The sequence below is a fragment of the Coffea arabica genome, chromosome 8e (genome assembly GCF_036785885.1).
Source record: "Coffea arabica cultivar ET-39 chromosome 8e, Coffea Arabica ET-39 HiFi, whole genome shotgun sequence".
Classification (NCBI taxonomy): domain Eukaryota; kingdom Viridiplantae; phylum Streptophyta; class Magnoliopsida; order Gentianales; family Rubiaceae; genus Coffea; species Coffea arabica.
Window position 1 is genome coordinate 48,731,269 of NC_092324.1, and position 23,506 is coordinate 48,754,774.

Below are 23,506 nucleotides of genomic sequence, written 5' to 3' on the forward strand. Positions count from 1 at the left end.
TTCCTAAATTAATTCACTATTGTAAAAAAGAAATTAACACCTAAGATTTTTCATAAGGAGGGCACAACCATTAGTCAATCCTTTATGGTGATTGGTGGAAAAAAGTAACATTTGGAACCCACTTACCCTTGTCATTTCACATGGAACGGGACAAACCATTTTAGAAAACTAAACCTTGTCGAATCTATATGTGATTCTTTTACAAGGCATAGATTTGAGTAGGACCTAAGTTTGAGAATGCAAATTCAAACTCAAGAAAAATATGATAGATCTAGGTTGAGTGTGGGTAATCCCTGATCCGTTGAATTGCTAATTTGACATTTTTTTTTCCCAGAAGTTCTTGTGAAATTCTTTAAAAGTGTAACGTACAAAAATTATATTCAAATCTACCAGTTAAAATTAAGCTCATCATTTCCCTTTGACAATGAATCTAGATGTTACTCGTCTTTGGAAATATATATATATGCGGTTAATCATGGGGCCCGAAACCTGTGATTAGCCAAAAATTGGCTTCCTACGGTGAGGATTTAATGAGGTTAAGAAATCGAGATAAAACGTAAAAACGACAAACAAACGTTGTAATGTGATGAGATCAATAATGCATCGTCTTAGGATCGATCGAAATTAAGTCCGCTAATTGATTAGTTTAAGAGAAAAATGTGGATAATTATCAGTGCTGGCTTAGATAAGCGGCCCAAGAATATGCTCTCTTTTTTTTTTTTTTTTTTTTGAAGGACCCAAGAATATGCTTTGGTGTCTCCACATCTCCTGAGTTCATTATTTTGATCTTACTTTCTAGTACAAAATTCGACATTAATCAAAGCAACCAATTGAAACTCGAAAGCTGGGTGGTTGGGACCTGAGACTTTGGAGTGGGGTTCTATTCTATACGGAAGACATGTTTCTAGTACTACTACTAGCTAGCACTAATATTCATGGGAAGAAAATTGACACGTGAAATTTGCTTAAATTGCAGTGCCTGCCTATCATTGAGTAGAAAGTAGACAACTATGTAAAGCCAAAGTATTCATAATTAAAAATAAGCCAGGCATATTTTCGTAAATTTAGAGCAACCAATCAGTCGCCATCGTGCTTGTTTATTTGTCCGAACTTTTTCGTTGTCTTCCCGGCCAAGGCAATTTCACTGTGTTGCCATCAATAATTTTTGTAGTTAAATTATTAGCATTAATCTGGATATTCAATATGTTCAAGAATTTTATCATGGTTCTGCCCGTTTGAACTGCTATTTTTTGGAGTTTTTGTAGAAAAATATACTGTATCGATTTGATGTATGTGAGATAATAATATGATTAAAGATGATATGTTCACAGAAAATGTAAAAATATTATTTTGAAGAAAAATAACCATCCAAACATGTTTAATTTGATATAATTTGATAGTAAAATTTTTTTGTGCCATTGTGAATTTGACAATATAATTTAATATATTCATTTTAAAACTGTTTAACTTAGAATATGTTTATTCACTCAACGATGATCGTCAATAATAATGTTATAGCTGCATTTATCTATTTGTATGAGAATTATTCAAACTAGTGATGGGGCAGACTCATAGTTAATTCTTAACATTTTTAGCACTTTACTTAATACGAAGATGATAAATTTTCAGTATAAAATATCAAAATTAGTTCTTAACATCCTTGGCAGTTTACTTGGGCAAGAAAATGCAAATTTTGAGTACGTAGGAACAGAACATTACTTCCATACATTGATTACCTTGCTTAGCAAGAAAATGATGAAAATTTGAGTATGCAAAAAGAAAAGAAAAACTAGGAACTTAAAAAACATAATTCACTTATTGATTGAATCACCTTTGAATTGTTCTGTTTAGTTTTTTGTGTATTTTAGTGTACTACTAACCATTAGTTTGGTTCCCATTCATACTTTGGTGCTTGTGTTAACCACTCAGAGTTAGTTACAACATAAAGTACGGGAAGCTTGTACGAAGGAAATAGTAGTTTGGATAGTGAACTTATCCCAAATAATATTTCGCTTGCATCATAAACACATTTTCCAACCTACTTTTTTTTATCTCACATACATCACATTATAAAAAGTGTTACAGTAATTATTTGAAATAATATTTCGAGTGAAATTAGTAGAGAAGAACGCAATTATTGGATTGAGATAGTCATTTTGTCAGGGTTTTTGGATTATGGTAGTTATTTTGTACATAGTGTTTAAGTGTCAGTTGAACATTTGTAGTGAGGGTAAATTTGAAAATATAGAAAATGACAGAAAAAGTTTACACCATTCAAACTAAGTACAGAGACTTTATTATTGTAGAAATATTTATCGATGCACTTAATTAATTTATTTATTATTGATCTACAGTGGGAGAGAAAAGGTTGCTGATGGGTGATTAGGATAAAAATGTATTCTAAAACACAAAGATAAATCTGAGCTGGTGGCATAATCTATACATCTATGTATTGCAGGGAAGGTTTTAATGGAGGCCCCTGGATGATTTCCAAATCTTTCATACTTTTTTTCTGGATTTTTCATTTATTTTAATACATAAAGTCAATTAAAAAGTTTGAAATAGTGATTTACAACTAACCCTATGTCAATTCAAACACTTGAAAAGCGAGGTAACGAATACTAAATAATAAAAGGAATGGAAAGATAGGAGTTTAGAGCTATGAAGGAGAGGGTTAAAGTCAAGAGAGTTGTAATTGTGGTTTGGGATGAAACTATCAAAATGGGTGATTTATGTGGGTTAAATGGGTATAGTTTTGCATGATATTGGTTATCTTACCCATTTACAATCCACTACAAATTTTGTTTATTTTTCTCCCATATTCTTTGAACAACAAAATAAGATATCATTGTAATCAACAAAAAAAAAATACACATTATGTTAATAAATAAATATTTACCTAAAAAATAAAAAATTACATAGAAGAACCAATAGTGATGAGTCTCAAAATTTGCACTCTACAAAAATCTCAAATAATTTAGGTGTGAATGTAAGAAATTAATTAACATTCAATGAGTTAATTAAAACTTTGATGGAAAGGAGAAAGGAAGTAGGATGAGATTTTAAAAAATAAAAATTAAAGAATAGGAAAAGAAGGTTAAATATGTCTTTGCAAAAAGTAGAATATAATTATTGTATCAATAGTGATTTAAATTTACTTACTAATGAATTTGAATCTATGTCTAATTTAATTAACTCTAAACAAGTAGTCCCAATCTATCAATTTAATAGCCACTAATTAATGAGTTTAATTATGCTATGCATTTGAAACTAATAAAATAGCATACCGACACTCATTTGTTAAAGAATGAGTTGAGAAATTGGTCACTATTTACAACTATAAACGAATGGAAAAAGTAGTAAAATAGAAGGTAAATAAGTTGCGAAATTAAATAAGAGATTGCGTAATTTGATAGAAGCATGGTAGGGTGAAAAGGAAGGTATAGTTTGTTGGAGGAGAAAAAGTTGGATAGATGTGGGAATTTTGGGTTAGAAAAATAAGGAAGAGGGTAATGAAGAGTAGGGGAATGTTGAGGAAAAGTAACGTAAAAAGAGAGAACGTGGAAGGAAGAGGTAATAATGTTGTGCTTAATGTGCTTTTGGTATTTCTTAAGGTATTTTGGTGATCTTTGTTCTTATTTTTTTAATATACTTTAATGTTTTAAATAAAATATAAATTAGATACTAAAATAGCACTTTTTTTAAAAAAAATTTTCATGTAACTAATATAAATAGTTCATTTACTATTATTATTATATTAAACATAAATCTGTGCCTAGCACGGTTACAATACTGGTTATTTTGTAAATGCTAGGAAATGAGCAATCTAAAGGTTAATTTACCTTAGCTAGTTGATTAATGAACACGTGTACAATTACAACTCATTTCATTCCTTTCTTTTGCTTTTACTGTTTGATCTTTTCGCACATGAAAATTAAGAATAGTTAGCTTTAGCATCAAGTCCCGGGAACAGAGCTTGAATTGAGATAGATCTCCACAATACTTGTCAATATTGTTTGGAAGGCTGTCTCTCAAGCTTAAGCAACAAGCATTTTAATTAGGATGATATTTAAACAGCCCATTCTTGAACCTGGATTTAAGAAAAACAAAAAACCAAATATAAAAGGAATTCAGAACCAAAATAGTTAGGCATAGCAGCCGATTATAATGTAGTCATGGAGACCTCACAACAGCTAGCAAAAATAAAATAGTACAGATACATCTATTTCATACATTATTTGGCTTTTAAAAAAATATATTTTTTATTTGTCTCCCCCTCCCCCCAAAAAAACATATCTGTTTGGATTGCTATTTTTAGAAATTTTTGAAATAAAATTTACCGTAACAATTTGATATATATAGAGTAAAAAAATAAGAGTAATTGAAAATATATATTCATGAAAAAAAGTGCTTAGGGAAGGCCTATTTGTTTCAAGAAGCAAATGTTATTATCCAACACCACCCCCACACGGGTTTGGTACAGTGATTAGATTATTTAGGGGAACGTTTTCATACCACGTAAAATAGACAGACAGATTATGCGTGTTCTAAGTTTCTAGTTAGTCTTGAAACCAAAAATAATGGTGCAGCAGTACGAAAATCAGATCATCTTTTCTAACCTCTGCCATTCTATTTGACTTGACAATAAAGTTTGCTCGATCAGCTGGAAGAGTTTTGGTAAATTTATCATATTCCCAAATTGCATCAGTCAGTAATGTGTTGAGAATTATTATTATTATATGCCCGCTTCCGTCTCAATCATAAAGCTTACAAGGGGCCGCCATTATTCATTATTGGGAACAGCTTCTTTAATCTGTAGCGAGCATGATTTTTACTTTAGTTTTGGCAGTAAATAGAGCTGCTTAATTCGTTGAGGTATCCAAGGGAGGATTATGCTTATGCATGGTCCAACTTAGAGGGACCATATGTTCATTGACGGAATAAAATATCCATAACATGACGCGGTATTCCATGTTTTAACCCAAAAGAATGGCCAATTGATCTACATTACTAACACTCGAACAAGATTCACAGTTCTAGTCTTGAAAAATTAGCCTCCTCAACCACCTTATAGTATTTAATAATGGCAATAACACAGATGGAAAATGAAATAGAAACTTATTTCCAACCACGTTACCTATGAAAAGTAAGAGTACTGAAAGGAGCCTATTTTGTTGTTTTCATTCTCAATTTTATGGTCAGGGTCAGGATAGTATAGGTATTTAATGAGTACACAAAATAAGAATTTCATTACTATGTACTAATTCTTGACTACATTACACTGAACTTCTTGACTTATAGCGTATTATTTAGCGACAGAAACCAATGTAGAAGTAAGGGTCGGATCCCATTCTCACCATATCTAATCAACATAGCCATAGGCAACATGATAGACCTCTGCTATGGCACTTTAGAGCTTTGGCCTGGTCTTTAGCTCCCCCCCAGACCCCAGTTCTTTATATATATATTTTGACTTTATTCCATTTTGTGTCAGAATTATGGGAGCCAAGATTGCCATATAAAAATTCCCTTACACGTTCCCTCTAATCTGCAACCCCCACCAGTTCCAAAGCCAAACAAATTTACACCTTCAAACCATGAAGGGCAATGAGCAGCAGACCTCTTCAACATCGTATGATCCTTCAATCAAACCAGATGCAGCAAAAGAAGACACCAGGAGCAAAAGGGCCAAGAAAAATGACCATCTTGATGCAAGAAAAGGGGAGAATCCCACGTATCACGGCGTCCGAAGACGCAGCTGGGGCAAATGGGTGTCCGAAATTCGCGAGCCCAGGAAGAAATCAAGAATCTGGTTAGGCACTTTTGCAACTCCAGAAATGGCAGCTAGAGCTCATGATGTAGCAGCAATTGCAATAAAGGGCCACTCCGCTTTCCTCAATTTTCCAGACTTGGCTCATCAGCTCCCCCGTCCGGCCTCAAAGTTGCCGAAAGATATCCAAGCTGCAGCGGCAAAGGCAGCTGCATTAGCAGCTCCAACAAGCCATGATGATCGAGAATTGAGTCCGGACAAGCTAGAAGAGCCTTATTCTCCCGAGGGTACAGTGACATCTGACTCTTCAGCTTCTCCAGTACTAAGCCATAATGGTAGAGATGATGACCCTTTTCTTGACTTGCCTGATCTTTTCTTCGACCTTAGTGATCACCAATTCGATGAATTCTGCTACAAATCGCCCTGGCAGCTCGCTGGTTATGAATCTACTCAGGGGGAATTGTGGACTGAAGATCTATTCTTGTGGGATCATTGCTAAATATATAAATACCAATAATTAGCGCTACTTGTGAAAATAATTTGTTCGTGTAACTAGCTAACCTGATAATTCAGATAAATTTGGTGGATGCCTTGTCTTCAAGAATTCAGCAGTGATCTTGCTAAATCTCTGGAAATTAAACTTGCTTATTTGCTGAATTGTGGCTTCAATATCTTTTTTTTTTTGTGGTGGCATTAATTCCTTGTTAGTGTCCCCCTGTCATGTATGTCGTATAAAACTTACACAAATAGACCAAAACCCATTAATATTTGTAGTTAGTTTTGGTAGTGCTAGTAAACAAATTGGCGTCTTCTTCATCTGTTTATTCTTCTTGACAGGGATATTGTTATGTATACTGGGTGCCTCTATGGATAAAAGGAATCTATTGATTTGCTGACCAAGCAAGAAATTGTACCATGTATTCAATGATGATAACCCGTGTTAAACCCGACGGCCTTCAGAGCAATTTACTTTTGCTTATTTTATTACTCATCAAAGCTAATGTTCAATGAAAAGAAGCACACTTTCGTGGAATTAATTCGCTTTTTCTATCTATATAATAAAAAGAGTTCTTTTTGGCTTGTTTGTCATGGAGGAAATACCCAGCAAAGCAACCCAAGCATACTGTCACGTTGACATCATACTTGTGACCAAATTTTATATCCATGTTGTTGGATTATGAAAATTTTCTTTGACACATGAATTTAGGCTAGCCCATGCAAATCACAATGCAAGAAAGGTCAATGCTAGGAAAGCTCGTTGGTCTAATATGTGCTGAGTAAGGTTTCATGCCAAATGCTCACTATCTCGAGGAGACCTTTCATTAAAGGAAAAATGAAAGACTAATCCTTTATTCCCTTGTAGAGTAATATATTAGATTAGTTTCACTTTGCACCCTTCATATGTACTTAAATTTTCATTTTGATATCTAAACTATAAAATGGAATACTTTAGTCTCTAAAATATAAAATTTATCCCATTTAAGTAAATTATGTGTCAGAAGCAAGATAGATTTTATACTTAAATAAGACAAATTTAATACCTTGAGAATCAGAGCGGGACAGATTTTACACTTTGGAAACTGGAATTGGAAGATTTTATATTTTAAAAACTAAAATCGAACAAATTTTATGCTTCAGAGATTAAAGTGTTACATTTTGAAGTTTAGGTAACAAGTTAGAAATTTAGATATAATCAAAGGGTACAAAGTGAAATTAATCGTAATATATTTGGCTTAAAGGTCTTATCATTCTTAGGAGATTACATTGGACATTCTACCGCTGAGCATCTAAATGATTGTTCACAGTTTGAGTTTTATCAACATGTTTGATTTGATTACCTTAATTTTTTTTCTTCGTTTACTAGAATGGTCATTTGACTCATTTCAAATCTGTACCATTTGACAGACAACCTCATTTTATCAATTTGCTGCCTAAATTCTTCTTCTTTTTTTTTTTCGCAATTTGCAATTAAATGCCGTGGCGGTTACCAGAAAGATGAGAACAGAAATAAAGTAGCCTCCCACAATGGTTGGAACAGGGAACATGATACACCTGTTCGTAGCTAGTTTGGGTTAAACAAAGAAAAAAGTAGCCAGTTCTTATAAAAGCCGTAGTAGCAAGGATTAGATTAAATAGGTAAAGAAAAATTGAACAGATTAAATCGGTATTGCAAATTGACAACTTTCGAAGAAGCATATTGCTATTTACCGGTGCAGTATCTTAAAGGGAAAAGGAAAGTGAAGGAAGGCCCCAAAAATTCAGACTTCCAATTTAAAGGTCCTCATCAAAATAAAAAAGATGAACAAGAGCAAGAAAAAAAAAAAAAAAAAGAAGTTCAGGGTCTCAAGGAATAACTGTTAATTATATAGTCATTCATGAGCCAATACGAGGTTGAAAGGGGTCTGGATATTAATACCAAGAACAAGAAAACACGATCCTCACGTGAAAACTGATACATCTGCCGACTGATTTGCAGTGGTTAGTTGTCCCATAAATTCTTTTTTCGTCCACCAAATTTCTTCTTTTCCATTCGAGAAGGACATTGAGGATCTCAGTGGCTGGCAATTTGACCGAAAAGGAAAGAGATGGGCCACTGGCCTTGGCTACAAGAATGAGTAAACGAACAACATCCAGACAATTTTTTTTCCCCTCTCTTCTCATGAGTTGGAAACATATGTCTGCAATTGCTTTTTTGTTTAAATGATTGAGATACCATTATGCTTTTGATGCATTGCCACTTTTCTTCTAGCTTCCTTTGCAGGCCCCCGGAACCTGCCAAACGGGCTCATAGAACATAATTACATAGAGCACGTAATTTTTTCTCTTTTTCACTTTCCTTTGGTTGATTTGCTGTTTTGGGTTTTTTTTGTGTGGGGTGGGGGGGGGGGGGGGAGAGGGGGTGAGAAATATGTGTAATAAGCACGACCAAGAATCACAAATTCATAATTGATTATTGATTGGTAATGTATCTGAATGAAGATGGTGGTGGACTCCATGATTATTCAACTTTCTACTATTGGCATTGTATACCTTGAACCAATATAATTGCAATTAGTACTGGGCCATTATTGATTAGGCCTCGTGCCTCTTAAACGTAGCCAAAAACCCTCCTGGCAAATTAATTGACTATTGCAATTCATCATGACTTATCTCTTGAATTTGATGTTGAAACTCATTATCTTTGTTCTTTGTCCTATTCCAAAAAGGATGATCCCAACAGAGGAATAGGAGAGTAAGCAAATAAGCATTAGTCAACAGACTGAATGATGTTGATGATAAGGAACCTAGCTGCCACTGTAATTAATTTAAGGGTTTATCTTTTCCCTTTCTTCTTTATTCTTTTCTTTTCCACTCTTTTTTTTTTTTTGATTTATTCTTTTGCTGATTTTGGCAAACACATGGTTGTAAAGAGCCATCAGAAGGCATTTTCTTTTAACCCCACAGGGAAGGTGCAGTTGATCTAATTGGCTACGTAAAGCTTAGGTAAAGAAGAAAAGAAATGAACGTTTTTCATTTTCAAAGAATATTTGCTTTACGAGGATCAAGAGAGAATTTTAACCACATTCTCCATAGTGCTTTAACCCCTTTACCCGTCCGGATGCATGAAAATGTAATTTCAACAACATATAATCTTCTTCTTCTTTTTCATCCTTTTTTTTTTATTTTCTTGGTCGATCTTATGATTATACCATGGTAAGGATTTAGCGCGAAAATATCAGTTTAAATTCCATAAATTTACCTATACTCGCATCGAACTGAATTTCTCATGTAAATTACTCTGAAAATATATGTCTAGGAATTATGAGAGGATACAAGATCTAGAGGCATCTGAAAAAAATGTTTAGACAATATCCAAAGCCAAAGCCAGATGGGGAAAAGTTCAGAAAGGAGCATAAAGAAGGCAAAGCTCCAAGAGTCAAATCTTGGAAGCCAAGCTAGAATCCAATCAGTAATATGTATCACGTTCAACCTTCTCCCAGTCAATCTAATGGTCAAATTTATTAAGCATGTGGTACCTCGTGCAATAAGCCAACAACCATTCTCGCCTAGAGCTTGGAAACAAATTGAAGAAAGTGACCACAAAGATATTGCTTATTGGTCCATTGCAATTTTGCAATGTAGACGGCATCATGCAGGCGTCATGCTAGGTATGTGGGAATGAAGGCCAAAAAAATGGAATAAGTTAGATAGGCATGCAAGTACTTTTTCTTTTTGGACGGGTAGGAATGAAAATTTAAACTATAGTTTGGACACCACCACCACCACCACGTGTTCAAGCATACTTTCAAAATACCATAAATCACTTATAAGAGGAGTGTTATTGATCATTCATCAATATAATCCTCACGTCGGGTATTAGAATAGGATTCAAACACACGATCGATCATTCGTGAGAAAGTGACCGTTTCTACCAGTTGAACCAACTTGTGTTGGTATCAATTGTTATATATATGTCTTTTCTTGTAAAGGAGAGTGATGGATGGATCCACTTGATCACTTCTATATTCACAAATTAATTTCAAATCCTGCCAATATTCATATTTACATTTTGTGGTCACTTAATTTAGAAAACGCCCTTAAGTCAGCAGTTTTTTTTTTCGGGGGCACTGAAACTTGATTAAGCTTTGCCAAAATTGAATCAAATAAAACCAGTTAAACTTGCAAATCGATTTCAGTTCAAAATATTCTGTTTCCTCTTTGTTGAGCATCAAAACTAAATTTTCAGCCAAAATTTGACACATTCCACATATTTATCTTTTGGCCTCTTTTGTTAGTAAAACTTTAAAGATATACTTCAAAGTAATGAACCTAAAATATTGGGCATACAATTAATTTTTTTTTCTTGAGGTCAGTGATATAATTAACTAAGCTCTTTTTCTTTTTCAGTTCTACAAAACAGAAGTTTACCCCAGTAACCAAATCCTCTAAAACCTTCACCCAAGCTCTATATGGATTTTGTTCGAATTCTCCAACCATCTACCACATGGTTACGTTATAAATGCATATTCGGACCACATAGAAGCATAATGCTATGACAAGCGTGGCTCCTACAACATTCAGTATTTTCGTAAACTTTACCTTAGCCACATTTTGCTTTCTCAATCTCGATCTCTTTGTAGTACGTACTACGATTTAAGACTCGCACACCCTTTAAAGAAATATCTGGCTTTCATGTGGTACAGGAAAATCAATACAGTTTCATGCGGATCATATAAAAGGGCAGGTCGTTGAACAAGAATGAAAAAGAAGCATTGAAAATAAGGGATATATGGAATGAAGCTATAGTTGGCATCGTGGACCATATAAATCTTTTTGGGTAATAAAATTATTGGAAATTATTGTTTTTCTATTTTCAAGGTAGGCAATGTTTTGAAGCTTATAATACCTTCTTCTTTTTTCCTTTTTTTTTTTTTTTTGGATCTTTCAAAAATATATATATCTCATTGACCATATGGGACACTGCCACGTGGCTTTCATAAATTTGCATTTCTGGTAAAATGAAATGTTACAAAATACAGAACACAGAGCATATGTGGAGACATTGGTGACTTAATTTAGTAAATGTCTGCTCTTTTATTATTACAATTAATCGAATTGTTAGACAATAGATTTTTAGATAAAGAGAGGAGTAAAAAGAAATCTATACATAATAGGGAAAAAGTATCATTTGATAATGTCTAATAACGAGGACATAATTATCTTTTTGATAGAAACATACATTTGACTAGTAGGTAATTTATAAGTTTTGTGAATACAGGGGATAATTTGCTACTTGATCCTAATTACAGGGAGCGATATTTTTTAAATATTGCGTCTTCGATTCGTAATACCGATGGGCCGTGGGCTGCAAAGCCTGGTAAGTCCAGTTTTATCCAATTGGGCGCAGCCCCTCTAAGACAATATAAGTATGAGTGATGTACTATTTTCATATAAAAATTCTTTTTGGAGAGAATAATTGGACAGACAATAGGAGTCATTAGACATGTCCCATTTACTAGACGATATCCATAAAAAAATTTCAATTATATAGGGCAATAAATTATAAAAGTTTGATTAATAAACTTGTTACATTTAGATGTAAAGTTTGAAAATAAATTGTAAAATATATTTTTTCAAGTTAGATGACCATGAGATACTTGATTCGACTCTCAAATTGTAGTAACCTGATATTTATTAGGCCCAATGAGCTGTACAGTGACCAAGTTGGACCAAGCCCAAGATTTTTGCAGCAATTAGAAGGATCTCTTATGTGATTTCTGACATTATACTAGCATGCATATCTTCAGATTTTACCTTGTCATTGTGTCATGTACAATTCTTGCACAAGCTGATAAATTACGAGAATAAATATTACTCCATTGCTAAAAGAACTGATTTAAAAGCAATTGGACTGGGGATTGTCAGTTTCTGGCAAAAGTTGTCGTATTGAAAAAATTAAGATAGAAACAGGGTGAGATTAGTCAATGACAATCTTTAAGATACTTGCATTTGTTCTTTGAAACACTGACTTTTAGGATGCGTTAAATAAAATTGAAATCTAAAACTTGAAATATGATGTTTGAATCCATTAAATTATTAAATTGTTGAGCACTAATCTGATATATTTGAGTGTATGTCATATTGAATGATAAGTGAATAGCTTATCACTTATTTTTTGGAGCAAGTTTTGCGTAAAAATTTCAGTGTCACTTAATTAATTCGGATATTCAATTTTTGATTATCAAATGTGTCTTAACATGTAAAGATCTGAATCTATGAAATTTAAATGCTGAATTAGGTTATCAACAAGGGCCTTACTTCTGTTAAAAAAAAAAAACCAATTATATTATATTGATGAAATATACAGTTTTCAAGGACTACCATAGAAGAGAACTTTATACTTATCACCTAAATGAAGCTGTCATATGCATGAAATCTCATTATCAATGTTAAATCAATTTATTAATTCCGCTCTTCCTCTTTTTGAGCTTGCTAAATCACAGCCAGCTGGTACAATAATAATTTGTTCACCTTTATAATCATGTTTATTATGTTGACACGGCATTAGTCCCTCTCACCATTTACTTATTAACATTTTGAGAAAGAAAGAGCTAGTAAAGAGACAACTTGAGTAAATTTTCAGTCAAAGAAGAAGAAAAACTTACACATTTTCCTTGTTTTAGGACAAGTAATAGGATCATGTCAACGACCGAGACAGCGTGAGAGTTTTAAGGATGATGAGGAATAGGATCATCTAGACAAATGGCGCATTCATTAGTTTGTTTTAATTAAGCTGTCACGACAATTGTGGTGATTCACAACATTAAATCAACACATTACGTCTTTATCAAACATGATTCTTTATGTTCTTTTTTTTGTTTTGTTCTAATCAAATATAGGTTCCATCTAGATTTTATTTTCAGGTACTGTAACACTTTTTTCATATGTAATATACATATGAGATAAAGAGATAATTAGTAAACTTATTAAGAAAAATTTTTAAAAATTAAAAACTCGATCAACTCATAACTCTTTGTGATTTTTAAAAATTTCAATTTCACAATTTGTTTTTACATCAAGTGGATAAAAAGTAGAAACCTCTTCTACCATTCCATCTATTCATTCTCAAACGAGTATAAGACTGGCAGCTATCTTTTTTTTTTTTTTTTTCGATATGATAGATTCCTACACTAAGGGAGGGGAGGATCTGAAGAGACCAAAGAATAATCTGGAAGGGTTTGAGCTATCACCGAATCATACGGATGTACTACGTACCCGCCTGAATTTTTTAAATAGAACTACTATTTAATACGGCGAATGGGTGAAACATTGCCTCCCATCCCACCAAGTTTTAATGTTTTAATGTATTGGTGATGGTTTTGGTTTGGTAGCTATCAGTCTATGTCCCCTTATCTTTTCCCTCGAAATTTTCACTTCTTCCCCTCGAATGTAGCAGTCCACCGTTCATTCATCATAAAACCTTTTCAAAGGTTTCTTGACGCCTACACTAAATAGAATCAGTCCAAGTCAGAAAATGTACTATTAAGAATGTATTTTGAGAAGCGAGATGATAATTTTGTTCCATAAATGTCTTTTTTTTAATTATCATCATGTTATATTAGTAAAGAATGAAATAACTAACAAAAATCAGGGGATATAAGTGAAATTCAACCGGATGCAGCAGCAACAACAACACAAAGCAAAAATGATCTTTGCAGTGAAAACTACAAGAACCATATCATATTTTTTTGTTCCTTACAACTACATACAAAGGACACAACTAGCTTTAGTATAAGCACCTAAATATAATAAGTTGATAAGGTGAAAGTAAAATATTGATATACAAAACATACGAATCTTAATCAACAAATTATCAACAAAGGTATGAATTAATTTTGTCTAGACATAAAATTTAACAGAACAAGCCAATTAGAAAATCATTCCATTTCTCTTGCTCATAAAATCTTTTTATGCAGATTATATAAGCAATGGAGCTCAAATTTCTGACAAGGGAGATTAGTGTAATTTGCGATAGAACATCGGGAAAGGTCAGGTTAGTGAAAGTGTTGAAAATCATAAGGGAGATTAGTGAAATTATACTAATCCAATTCAAAATTTCCAATTTCTTATCCTTTAATTAATCAGTGGGCCCATTTCCTCCACACACCCAAAAAGACAAAACACTCCCTCACCGCCACGTTGGCCCATGCACCGCCCCAACCCCCACGCCCCACTCCGCGTGGGTCTTCCCTCTCGTCTTCTTTCATCCTTCCAGTACACCCTTTATAAACCCGCCATTTGCCCTCCAACTTCCCTCATTTGAATCCCGGCCTCTTTTCTTAAACCTTTCCCATTTTCCCCTTTTTCTCACATACAACACACAGTACTATCACCACATAAACTGCACACATACCCGCAGAGCACACACTTACTCTGTATAATTACACACTCGCACCCTACGGTATAGACGAAGACGAGAAGTTTTATGAGCGATGATTGGGCATTCGTACGGTATGGATGCACAGGCGAAGGCGACGGAGCTGGAGACGACGATCCTAGCTGCGGCGTCGCCGCCACAGATAGCCGCTGCGTGTAGCGGTGTGGAGGCTTTCTTACAAAAGCATACGCCGGACCAGTCCCGGTGGTTCTTCTCCATCACTTTTCCCACCCTAATTTGTAAAACTTTTGGCTTCGATGAGTCGTCTTTGCCTTCCAAATCTCAGTCCCCGAACGGTTGGATCGATATCGCTATGCTTTCTAGAGATTCTGAGCTCGCTGGTTAGTGCGGACCGTTAATTTTGGGAATTTTGTGTATTTATCTGTTATTTAGATTATTGCGCGTTTATCTGATTCATATATTTTTGCTTATCTTCGCCTAGGTTCTTTTGGTAAGATTCAAATTAACCTGCTAATACAGCTGCTTTTTCAGGTTTTGGGGGGTTTTGGCCGTTTCTATAATCTTGTTGTTCTGTCTGCATTCTTGGGAATTTTTCCTGACGTTTTTAATTTGATATTGAGATTTATGACTGACTTGCAAATGAGTTATCAATCATTTTGCCTAAACATTTCTTGATATTCGTGGGTGTTCTGTCTACGTTGAGATCAATAGCTACTTCTAAGTTACCTGGAATGTTGAAAGACCCTATGAAGACTCTTTCCCTTGTGTTGCCTTAATTTCTGCTGGTGTGGCTTTTGCATCAGTTACTGTTTATATGCAGATATGAATGTATTCTAAGCAAAATCAATATTACTGTTGCAGGTAAAATTTTCGGCTTATTATCACCAAATGGAGTGTTGATGTCCTCCATTTCAGCTGTTGATAGACTCTCTCTAGTAAAATATGTGTTTCCAATTGAAAGATTACCTGAATGGGTTCGGTATATGCTTCAGAACAAGCGAGACTGTCAGGTTTTGATGGATTTATGTCCATTATTCAGGAACAAGGTTAAGGAGGATTCACTTAAGGGCTCGCCTTGCCAAGTTCAGTTGAATGTTTTGGAGTATTTCTTGTTTTGGTTTGTTTACTACCCTGTCTGCAAGGGCAGTAGTGATGGTCCAGATGGTGCGAGAGTTCGGAGAAGTAGGAAATTTAGGTTGGAGAATTGGGCTTATTCTATTCCGGGGTTGTGCAGCAGTAAACGTGGAATGGAGCAAAAAAATGATGTCAATTTGTATTGTCGTCTACTGTATGCTTATTTTCGTGCTTTTGTGCCTATGGTTGATTTGAGTGCTCATCAACCTTATCGCAGTTCTCTACTTCATTATTCATGGGGACATGATACCTCAGTTATTGAAAGAGCAGAGTTTTTGGTCAATTCCTTGATACATTTTTGGTTGGTTGATAATGATTTCTCACCTCTGCCCGTGAGTTTGTGCAAGTCATATGGTGTGACTTTACCTTTCCGGTCAATTTTTGGTGAAACTCCACCTACTTCCGGATTGGGTGAAGTAATTACTTTGTTTGTTAAGTATCTCACTCTTAATTCAGTTCTTTGTATTGAGGGGCATGACAAGTTTGGATGCAATGGATATCCTCCACGGAAGGTTTCAGGTTCTGTTGATGTGATTAATTCAAAGGAAATTACACTAGATTTCACCTCCAACAATTCTTGGAACATATGGGTTCAGAGGCCATTATATAGATTTGTATTGAGAACATTTCTATTTTGCCCAGTAGAAAGTTCTATAAAGAATGTTTCTCAAGTATTCACTGTCTGGGTTACTTACATGGAACCTTGGAAAGTTAACTTGCAGGAGTTTGCAGAGCTTGATGCCACACTGGGAATGCCTCAAAAGAGTACATCTGAGGTTACTCAAACGTCTGAAAATGGTTATTCAACTGCCTGGCAAACTTATGTGCTGGCTAATTATCTGTATTATAGCTCTTTGGTTATGCACTTTTTTGGTTTTGCACATAAGTTCCTTCATACAGATCCAGAAGTCATTATACAGATGGTTTCCAAGGTTTGTTTCATTGCTTATTTTGCCCTAATTGTTTTTGTTGCCTGATTCTGCTCTAGTTTTCTGTATCTGATAAGCCTTAATAGTTTTTTTTTTTTAAATAATACTAATCTCAAATCGAGTATCTAGCGATGTTAGGCTCGCTAGGAGTTTTGTCAAACACTACTGTGCCTTTGTAAATACTAATGGTAGATCCCTTCTGCTGTGAAATGTTTGCTTATGTAGATTCCTTTGTAAATTGTTTTCTTATGTTGTCAGAAATCGTCTGTTTGGACTAGCTATGTGAATGAAGGAACACCCTGAGCATTTGTTTAAACTCTTCATGAGATCTCTTTTGTCAAATGTGCTGTTAAGATGTTGAAGCATCTTGAGATGAAGCTTTTCTTATTAAAGAAAAATGATGCTTCATATTATTCTGTTGGAGTCTCCTGTCTATGTACCTTGTCAAGTATCACAAAGCTCAAAATATCAGATTGCAGGCCTTTTATGTGTCAACTTTATAATTGTGCATTGCATTACATAACGGAATAAACTATTCTGAGACTGTTAATATGCTTCTTTAGACAAGATGATTGATTACTTGAGAGAATATTCATTTTAGCATAGTTGAGAATTTGTTTTGGTGATATGATGATATAGCTGATAGTCATATCATGTACTTTGACAATATGATTTTTGAAAGCCACTAGACACAGGGTTGTGGTTTGTTTTAAGGGCTACCTATGAAGACATCTGCTGCTTCTCTGATCACATCTATTTCTATGCTGTAATGTTTAGGAGATATAAATTTGCGGTTTTCTCGGTTACTGTAAGGCATCTTAAGATAAATCTTTTTCTCCTTGAGGCAAAGCAAGGTGAATACAGTTGCACGGATGTCATCCTACTTTTCTTTCTAAATTACTATTCCGGCAACCGGAAAATGGAGGCTTCTCACATAGGTTATTATGAATAGGGGAGATACTGGATGAGAATACTAATGTTGTCAGATATTCAAGAAATGATCATTTGCATTCTTAGTTGATGTTAATTTATAACATGAAGCAGAAAAGGATTATGTATGAATAGGGGAGATACTGGATGAAATTAGTAACGCCATCAGATATTCAAGAAAGGATCATTTGCATGCTTAGTTGATGTTAATTTATAGAATGAAGCAGCAACGCACTTTTGAGAAGGCTGCACATCCATGTTGCCAATGACTGGGTAGCACTCTTTCAATGCTTTTGTATGTCTGATTTTTCAGGCAGTTGTATGACTGTCGCTGAAAAGTTTACTATAATAATGTTGCTGAAAAGTTTACTCTATGGAGTCGACAATAGGCAAGCACTCATAACACTTAGAGCACTTGTAAGATGCCTGACATCAGTGATGAAGGTTTGAAGGAGTACTTCTTGGAATATTGGTAAATGAAAAGATTATTTGGAAACAACATTTGATATTTGATTTAGGGAGACTATATTTATGATATGATATGGCTTTTGAGATTATTTCTGCGAACATTGCTTTCCAGCTGTATTGTTATCAAAATAGTTATGTTTGTAATATCACTGTATAGATTCTACAATTGATAAAAGCACAATTTATGCAAGTTTTGTTAATTGTATGCATGTATCCTGATAAATGCTGCATATTGATTGTTCTTTGTGCATTGTTAATTGTCACACCTGCATATCTAGTATTCAGGGGCACCCTTGTTCTGTGTTCTTGTCTTTGTTTTTGTTCATTAACCTTTCTGTTTGTGTTTGGTACAGGTGATAAACCTTTTAACTTCATCGACAGAGCTGATGGATCTCATAAAAATTATGGACACTGCTTATCATTCAAAACCAACAGGGTCATCCAAATTAGTGCCTAATGCCTTATATAGTTTTGTTCCAGCAATCCGCGAGCAATTACAGGTACTTTCTTGGTTAATTGATAATAATATTTATAATCAAGGGCATAGGGGACTTCCAAAACTCTTTCATAGCTTCTATTTTTTGGACTCTCAGCAAGATATAACTGACCTCTCATCTGTTGTCACTACTATGTCAAGAAAGCAAGTGACTTGGCAGCCAAACTTTATCATCACTCTGCCCAATTAACTTTTATGATTGCCTTGTTGAACTGCTTGAAGTAGAATTTGCCAACTCCTTCTGCGCTTGTTCTGTGACCCCTTTGAAACGCTTTGGACATGAAAAGCTTTCTAATTTAGGCAAATGAAGCTGTTGGATGCTTGTTTAGTAGAGCGATATTTTCAGACCTAAAGTGTGTGTGTGTGTCTTACACCCCCAACCCTTTCCCCCGGGCGCCCCTGTGGTGGATTTTTTTAATGCTTTTGGCTAGTTAAGTTAATTCCTTGCAGTTGCTTCTTGAGAAGCTTCGCATAGCCTTTTCATGGCCTGCATGAGGATTCTGATAGTGACACATTTTAGACATAGAAAATATTGGTAATACAATTGGAAATACGGACAATTATTGTCATTTTTTTTTTCACTTTTTTGATAGTTGTATGCAATTTTTCTTGGTCTGGCTTCTAAATCTCATTTGTGTCTTGTCAATTTTATTGTGCTAGGACTGGGAAAATGGTCTATGTGAGACAGCTGCGGATGGATCATTTTTGCATGACAACTGGAACAAAGATTTACGACTTTTTAGCGGGGGTGAGGATGGTGGACAACAATTACTTCAGGTATCTTGATCTTGCTAATAGGTCTACTTTACATTGCATCTACTTACATCATGTTCTTACCGTATATGTTGTGGTACAGCTCTTTGTGTTGCGAGCAGAGTCTGAGCTACAAGCTATATCTGGGGACAATGTTGCACAAAGCCTCAAGTGTCTAGACTCTCTCAAAGCCCAGCTAAGCTGCTTATTTGGCGGGCCAATATTGGGGTCATCTTCCAGAACGCCAGAGAAAAGAGAGCATGTTCAAACTCGTGATGAAATGTTCCGACCCAGAAGTTTTGGCCACCATATGGTGTCTGAAGTCAAGTACAAGGGTGATTGGATGAAGCGCCCCATATCTGATGATGAAATTGCATGGCTGGCAAAGCTTCTTGTGGATTTATCGGCATGGTTGAATGAAAGTCTTGGCTTAAACCAGGTGAACAGCAGCCAAGGGTGGCCTGCTTGGTCTTATGTGGATTTGTCAGGTAATGCAGGAAACGTATCGGGATTTATGGATACCATGAAAATTGTGTTCCTTTCATTGTTCTCCTGGTTTACTGCATTAGGCAAGGCAGGGTTAATGTTTATGCGAAAGCGTGGTCTGAAGGTGAACCTCCGAATATTAGCTTCAAAGAAGATAGTGATGGTGCTTCTTATGGTTGCTGCTTTTAGCATTTCGCGTAAAGCTTTTTCCTAGGTTATATACATGTATATAAGAGGAAGATGATAATCACAAAGAATGAATAGAATATGCAAGAAATTTGTGGAAGGTTTTGTAATCTCTGTGCAGTTTGTAATTATAATGTGAGGTCTGTGTAGCTTGAAAGTTTTGTACACCGAATACGGTTGCTGCTTATAAAGTTTTGCCTTTCTTTTCCGTTAAGAATTCCTTGCCTTTTACGTCGAAGTAAAATTTGTTATGGTTGGGCCTGAAGGTGCTAGACTTGGTAATTGGAATACAAGGGAAAACTGCTGCAATCATAAAAGATTGTGCTCAAGCCTCGAGCCAACATTGAAGCAGCAAAGACGCGAGGATATTTACAAGCCTAGGCCTGAGCTCAGACGAGGTGATGCTCGTAAAAAAGTACAGCGGATGTTGGTCACAATTTACAAACATACGGTCACTTTACAAACTCTTTTAGTTTTTAACTAATTTAAACAATACGAGGCACATTAATATTTAATTAGTATATAAGATACTAAAGTACTAACATTAATAGTTAGGGGTACAAAATAAATCGATTATTGTTTAGGGGTGCAGAATGCAATTTAACCCTACAGTAGATTGGTTGGCTGGAAGTTGCTGTCTTCGTCCGCCGGCCTCCAGGCCCTCCCCGATTTCCTTCTTCAAAAATTTCAGTGTATTCATCAACCATCTGTTTTTATACTATTACACTTCCGATTTCTCAATGATAACTTCCCTCCGAAGATGTCCCCGACAATATATATTTTGTAGGTTATTATTATTTGGGTAAAAAACAAAAAAGTCCCCTGTGATAAACCTAATACACATAAAAGTCCTTCGTAGTTTCAAAATATATAATACGACACCCCGTGCTTTGAACTAAATTGTAAAGGTGACGGAATCCGTTAAATTTAACGGAAATGGACGAAATGACCAAAATGTCTCGATATAATTAAGTAAAAGACAACTCAGAAAAATCATTTGTTTTATTCTCTAAATAGAGAGAATTGAGGGTTAAGGGGTAGAACAGGTATATTTGTTAAAAATTAGGTATAAATTTTTTTTTTTTTAGCTTCCAATAAGTCATTTCCGTTAAGTTTAACGGATTCCGTCACCTTTACAATTTAGTTCAAAGTACGGGGTGTCGTGTTATATATTTTGAAACTACGGGAGATTTTTCTGTATATTAGGTTTACTACAGAGGTTTTTTTTATATTTTGTCCTTTTTATTTTACCCTTTTAAATTATATCACTATTATCAGTTTACCCCCTAACGTTATCTTTTAATCGCTTTACCTCCATAAGTAATTCAACTCAATATGTTAAGAAATTTTGGACAAAAATATCATTTTATTTTATAGCATTACTATATTATTATTATTATTACTTTATTCATTTAGATTACAGTGATACAAATCACTTTAGTTACTTTTGTCACCATCGAAGTCCTGTAACTAACAATTGATCGGACTGGTGGTTGGGGATTGTCATTGTCAATATCAGCATCATTCAGGGGACAAAGAACTAGCAAGAAACATTCCTTTTCCTTGTCAGTCACAGGATTGAAATCACAGCGTAGCAAGTCAGTCTTGTCTAGATAAATGCAAAATAAAGCGGACTAAATTTATATATCGATTGAAATTATCCACTTAGATAGATATTAGTTTCTCCGCCCAAAAAAAAAATGCTTGTTTTCTCTTTCTAATAGTATTTTATCGTAGTTTTTAATCTTAAATTAATACCAATTCCTCCCACCAAGAACAAAAAAAAAAGGAATGAAAAAGATAAATGTCAACTTCAACTTAGCCAGTCCTTTTTCCTCCCACTAAATAATTAGCTTTGCTGCCAAATTAAACTAGTGCGTTGGCCATGCATATCTGAATAGAACAACACATGCAGTGGTGGTAGTTGGGAAATATGAAGAAGGTTAGATAGATAAATGAAGTCGTACATTGCTAGCTGTCACAATTCTGTGTTCTATTTTCATCTCTTGCAGACCAAGCCCAAACCACCACCCCAAGAATTCTATCTTCCTTGCTTATTTAAGCGCTTCCAACTTTCACAATTCCCTTCAATCATAGGAATATTATAGTCATTCTCCAGCACTACTTTAAACATTTCCAAAAGTTTTTATCATAATATTTTACACCCTTCCCTCATTTGACTCTCGAGGAAAGAGAAACCTATAGCCGTTGCAAAAACTAGCGGCTGATGCATTCTCTTCCATCGATCACTTTGTTCAAGTTCTTATTAAAGAATCTCTTTCTTGATCATTTTCTCTCATGGCCCCAAAACAGGAGGGCTCTGCTATAAGGTTTTGCAGAAAAGGAGCATGGACTGCTGAGGAAGATAGGAAGTTGGCCGAGTACATTGAAACACACGGCGCAAAGAAGTGGAAAACGGTGGCAACGAAATCAGGTCTCTTTAACTTTAAGTAATCACTTGAGGTTTTGAAAATGTTGTTGGCAATGGCACAGTCTGATTAACCGTTCTTATGTTTATGCAAGACTTTTTAAGTATCAATGGTTGTAATTTTTTTCACGTTCTCACAGGTCTCAATCGGTGTGGCGAAAGTTGTAGACTGAGATGGTTAAATTATCTTCGCCCAAATATCAAGAAAGGCAACATCTCTCCTGATGAAGAAGACTTGATTGTTAGGCTTCATAAGCTCCTAGGGAATAGGTTAGTCATTTCATATTTTTCATCTCAACTGACGCATTGGCACCAAATTTGCTCCATTGATTTATCCCAATTTTGGGGAGTTGGGGAATTGCAATATATATTCACAACGCTGCGAAGGTAAAGTAACATACTCCATAATGGACTGAATCAAGTAGTAGTAGTAAAACTAGAAGCGCAAAGGAAAAAAAATTTTGAAGGCATAGTTAACATTAAAGGAATGCTGAAAGATAACGGCTGAAACTGAAAGATAACAAGTAGTCTCTTTGGATGAGCAGGTGGTCCTTGATTGCTGGGAGACTTCCAGGACGGACGGACAATGAAATAAAGAACTACTGGAATTCTCATTTGAGTAAGAAAATATATTCAACAAAAATAACAGATGGAACAACTGGAGCTCCGGCTGTACCACCTCCAACAACCATGGCTAAGGTACAGGTGGAGGTACAAGCCACTCATCATCACGAAAGCCAAGCAGACAATGCTGGGTTAAGCTTCGGTGTCGGTGATTCTTTGGATGATTCTGTGGAAGGGACTTCTGCAATGGATTGCATAATCAAATTTCTTGAACTTGATGAGAAGCACCCCCCAAACCATTGAGATGAGAAAGAGAACTACATAAGATTGTGTAGCTTAGCGTCTACATTTTCCAGATGTTCTTGTATTGCGAAAATTATTCTGTAGAGTGTGAAATTATGAGCTTAGCCTTATTTTGGTGCAACTGTGAAATTATGAAGAAAATGTTTGGAATTTTCTTGAATTCTAATGGTCATGTCTTGCG

The 23,506-nt window shown here is 35.0% G+C and overlaps 3 protein-coding genes across 4 annotated transcripts; all 3 read left to right on the top strand.

The window, feature by feature from the left end:
• The first annotated feature begins 5,321 nt into the window (after window positions 1-5,321).
• Window positions 5,322-6,845, top strand: LOC113703520 (ethylene-responsive transcription factor ERF039). The gene has a single exon (XM_027224917.2). It carries the CDS (start codon window positions 5,598-5,600, stop codon window positions 6,267-6,269), a length of 672 nt encoding a protein of 223 aa, XP_027080718.2. The 5' UTR covers window positions 5,322-5,597; the 3' UTR covers window positions 6,270-6,845.
• Window positions 6,846-14,527: 7,682 nt separating this feature from the next.
• Window positions 14,528-20,247, top strand: LOC140012928 (uncharacterized). The gene is made up of 5 exons (XM_072061515.1): window positions 14,528-15,028; window positions 15,510-16,714; window positions 18,463-18,609; window positions 19,266-19,382; window positions 19,462-20,247. The coding sequence occupies exons 1-5, from the start codon at window positions 14,743-14,745 to the stop codon at window positions 20,056-20,058; spliced, it is 2,352 nt and encodes a 783-aa protein (XP_071917616.1). The 5' UTR covers window positions 14,528-14,742; the 3' UTR covers window positions 20,059-20,247.
• Window positions 20,248-22,035: 1,788 nt separating this feature from the next.
• LOC140012922 (transcription factor MYB114-like) lies at window positions 22,036-23,485 on the top strand. 2 transcript variants are annotated; one of them, XM_072061500.1, is made up of 3 exons: window positions 22,036-22,464; window positions 22,599-22,845; window positions 23,004-23,485. In XM_072061500.1, exons 1-3 carry the CDS (start codon window positions 22,329-22,331, stop codon window positions 23,323-23,325), a joined length of 705 nt encoding a protein of 234 aa, XP_071917601.1. In that variant the 5' UTR covers window positions 22,036-22,328; the 3' UTR covers window positions 23,326-23,485. The 2 variants fall into 2 exon arrangements, with proteins under 2 accessions (XP_071917601.1, XP_071917602.1); XM_072061501.1 differs by having other exon boundaries at window positions 22,051-22,464; window positions 22,599-22,728.
• Window positions 23,486-23,506: the final 21 nt, after the last annotated feature.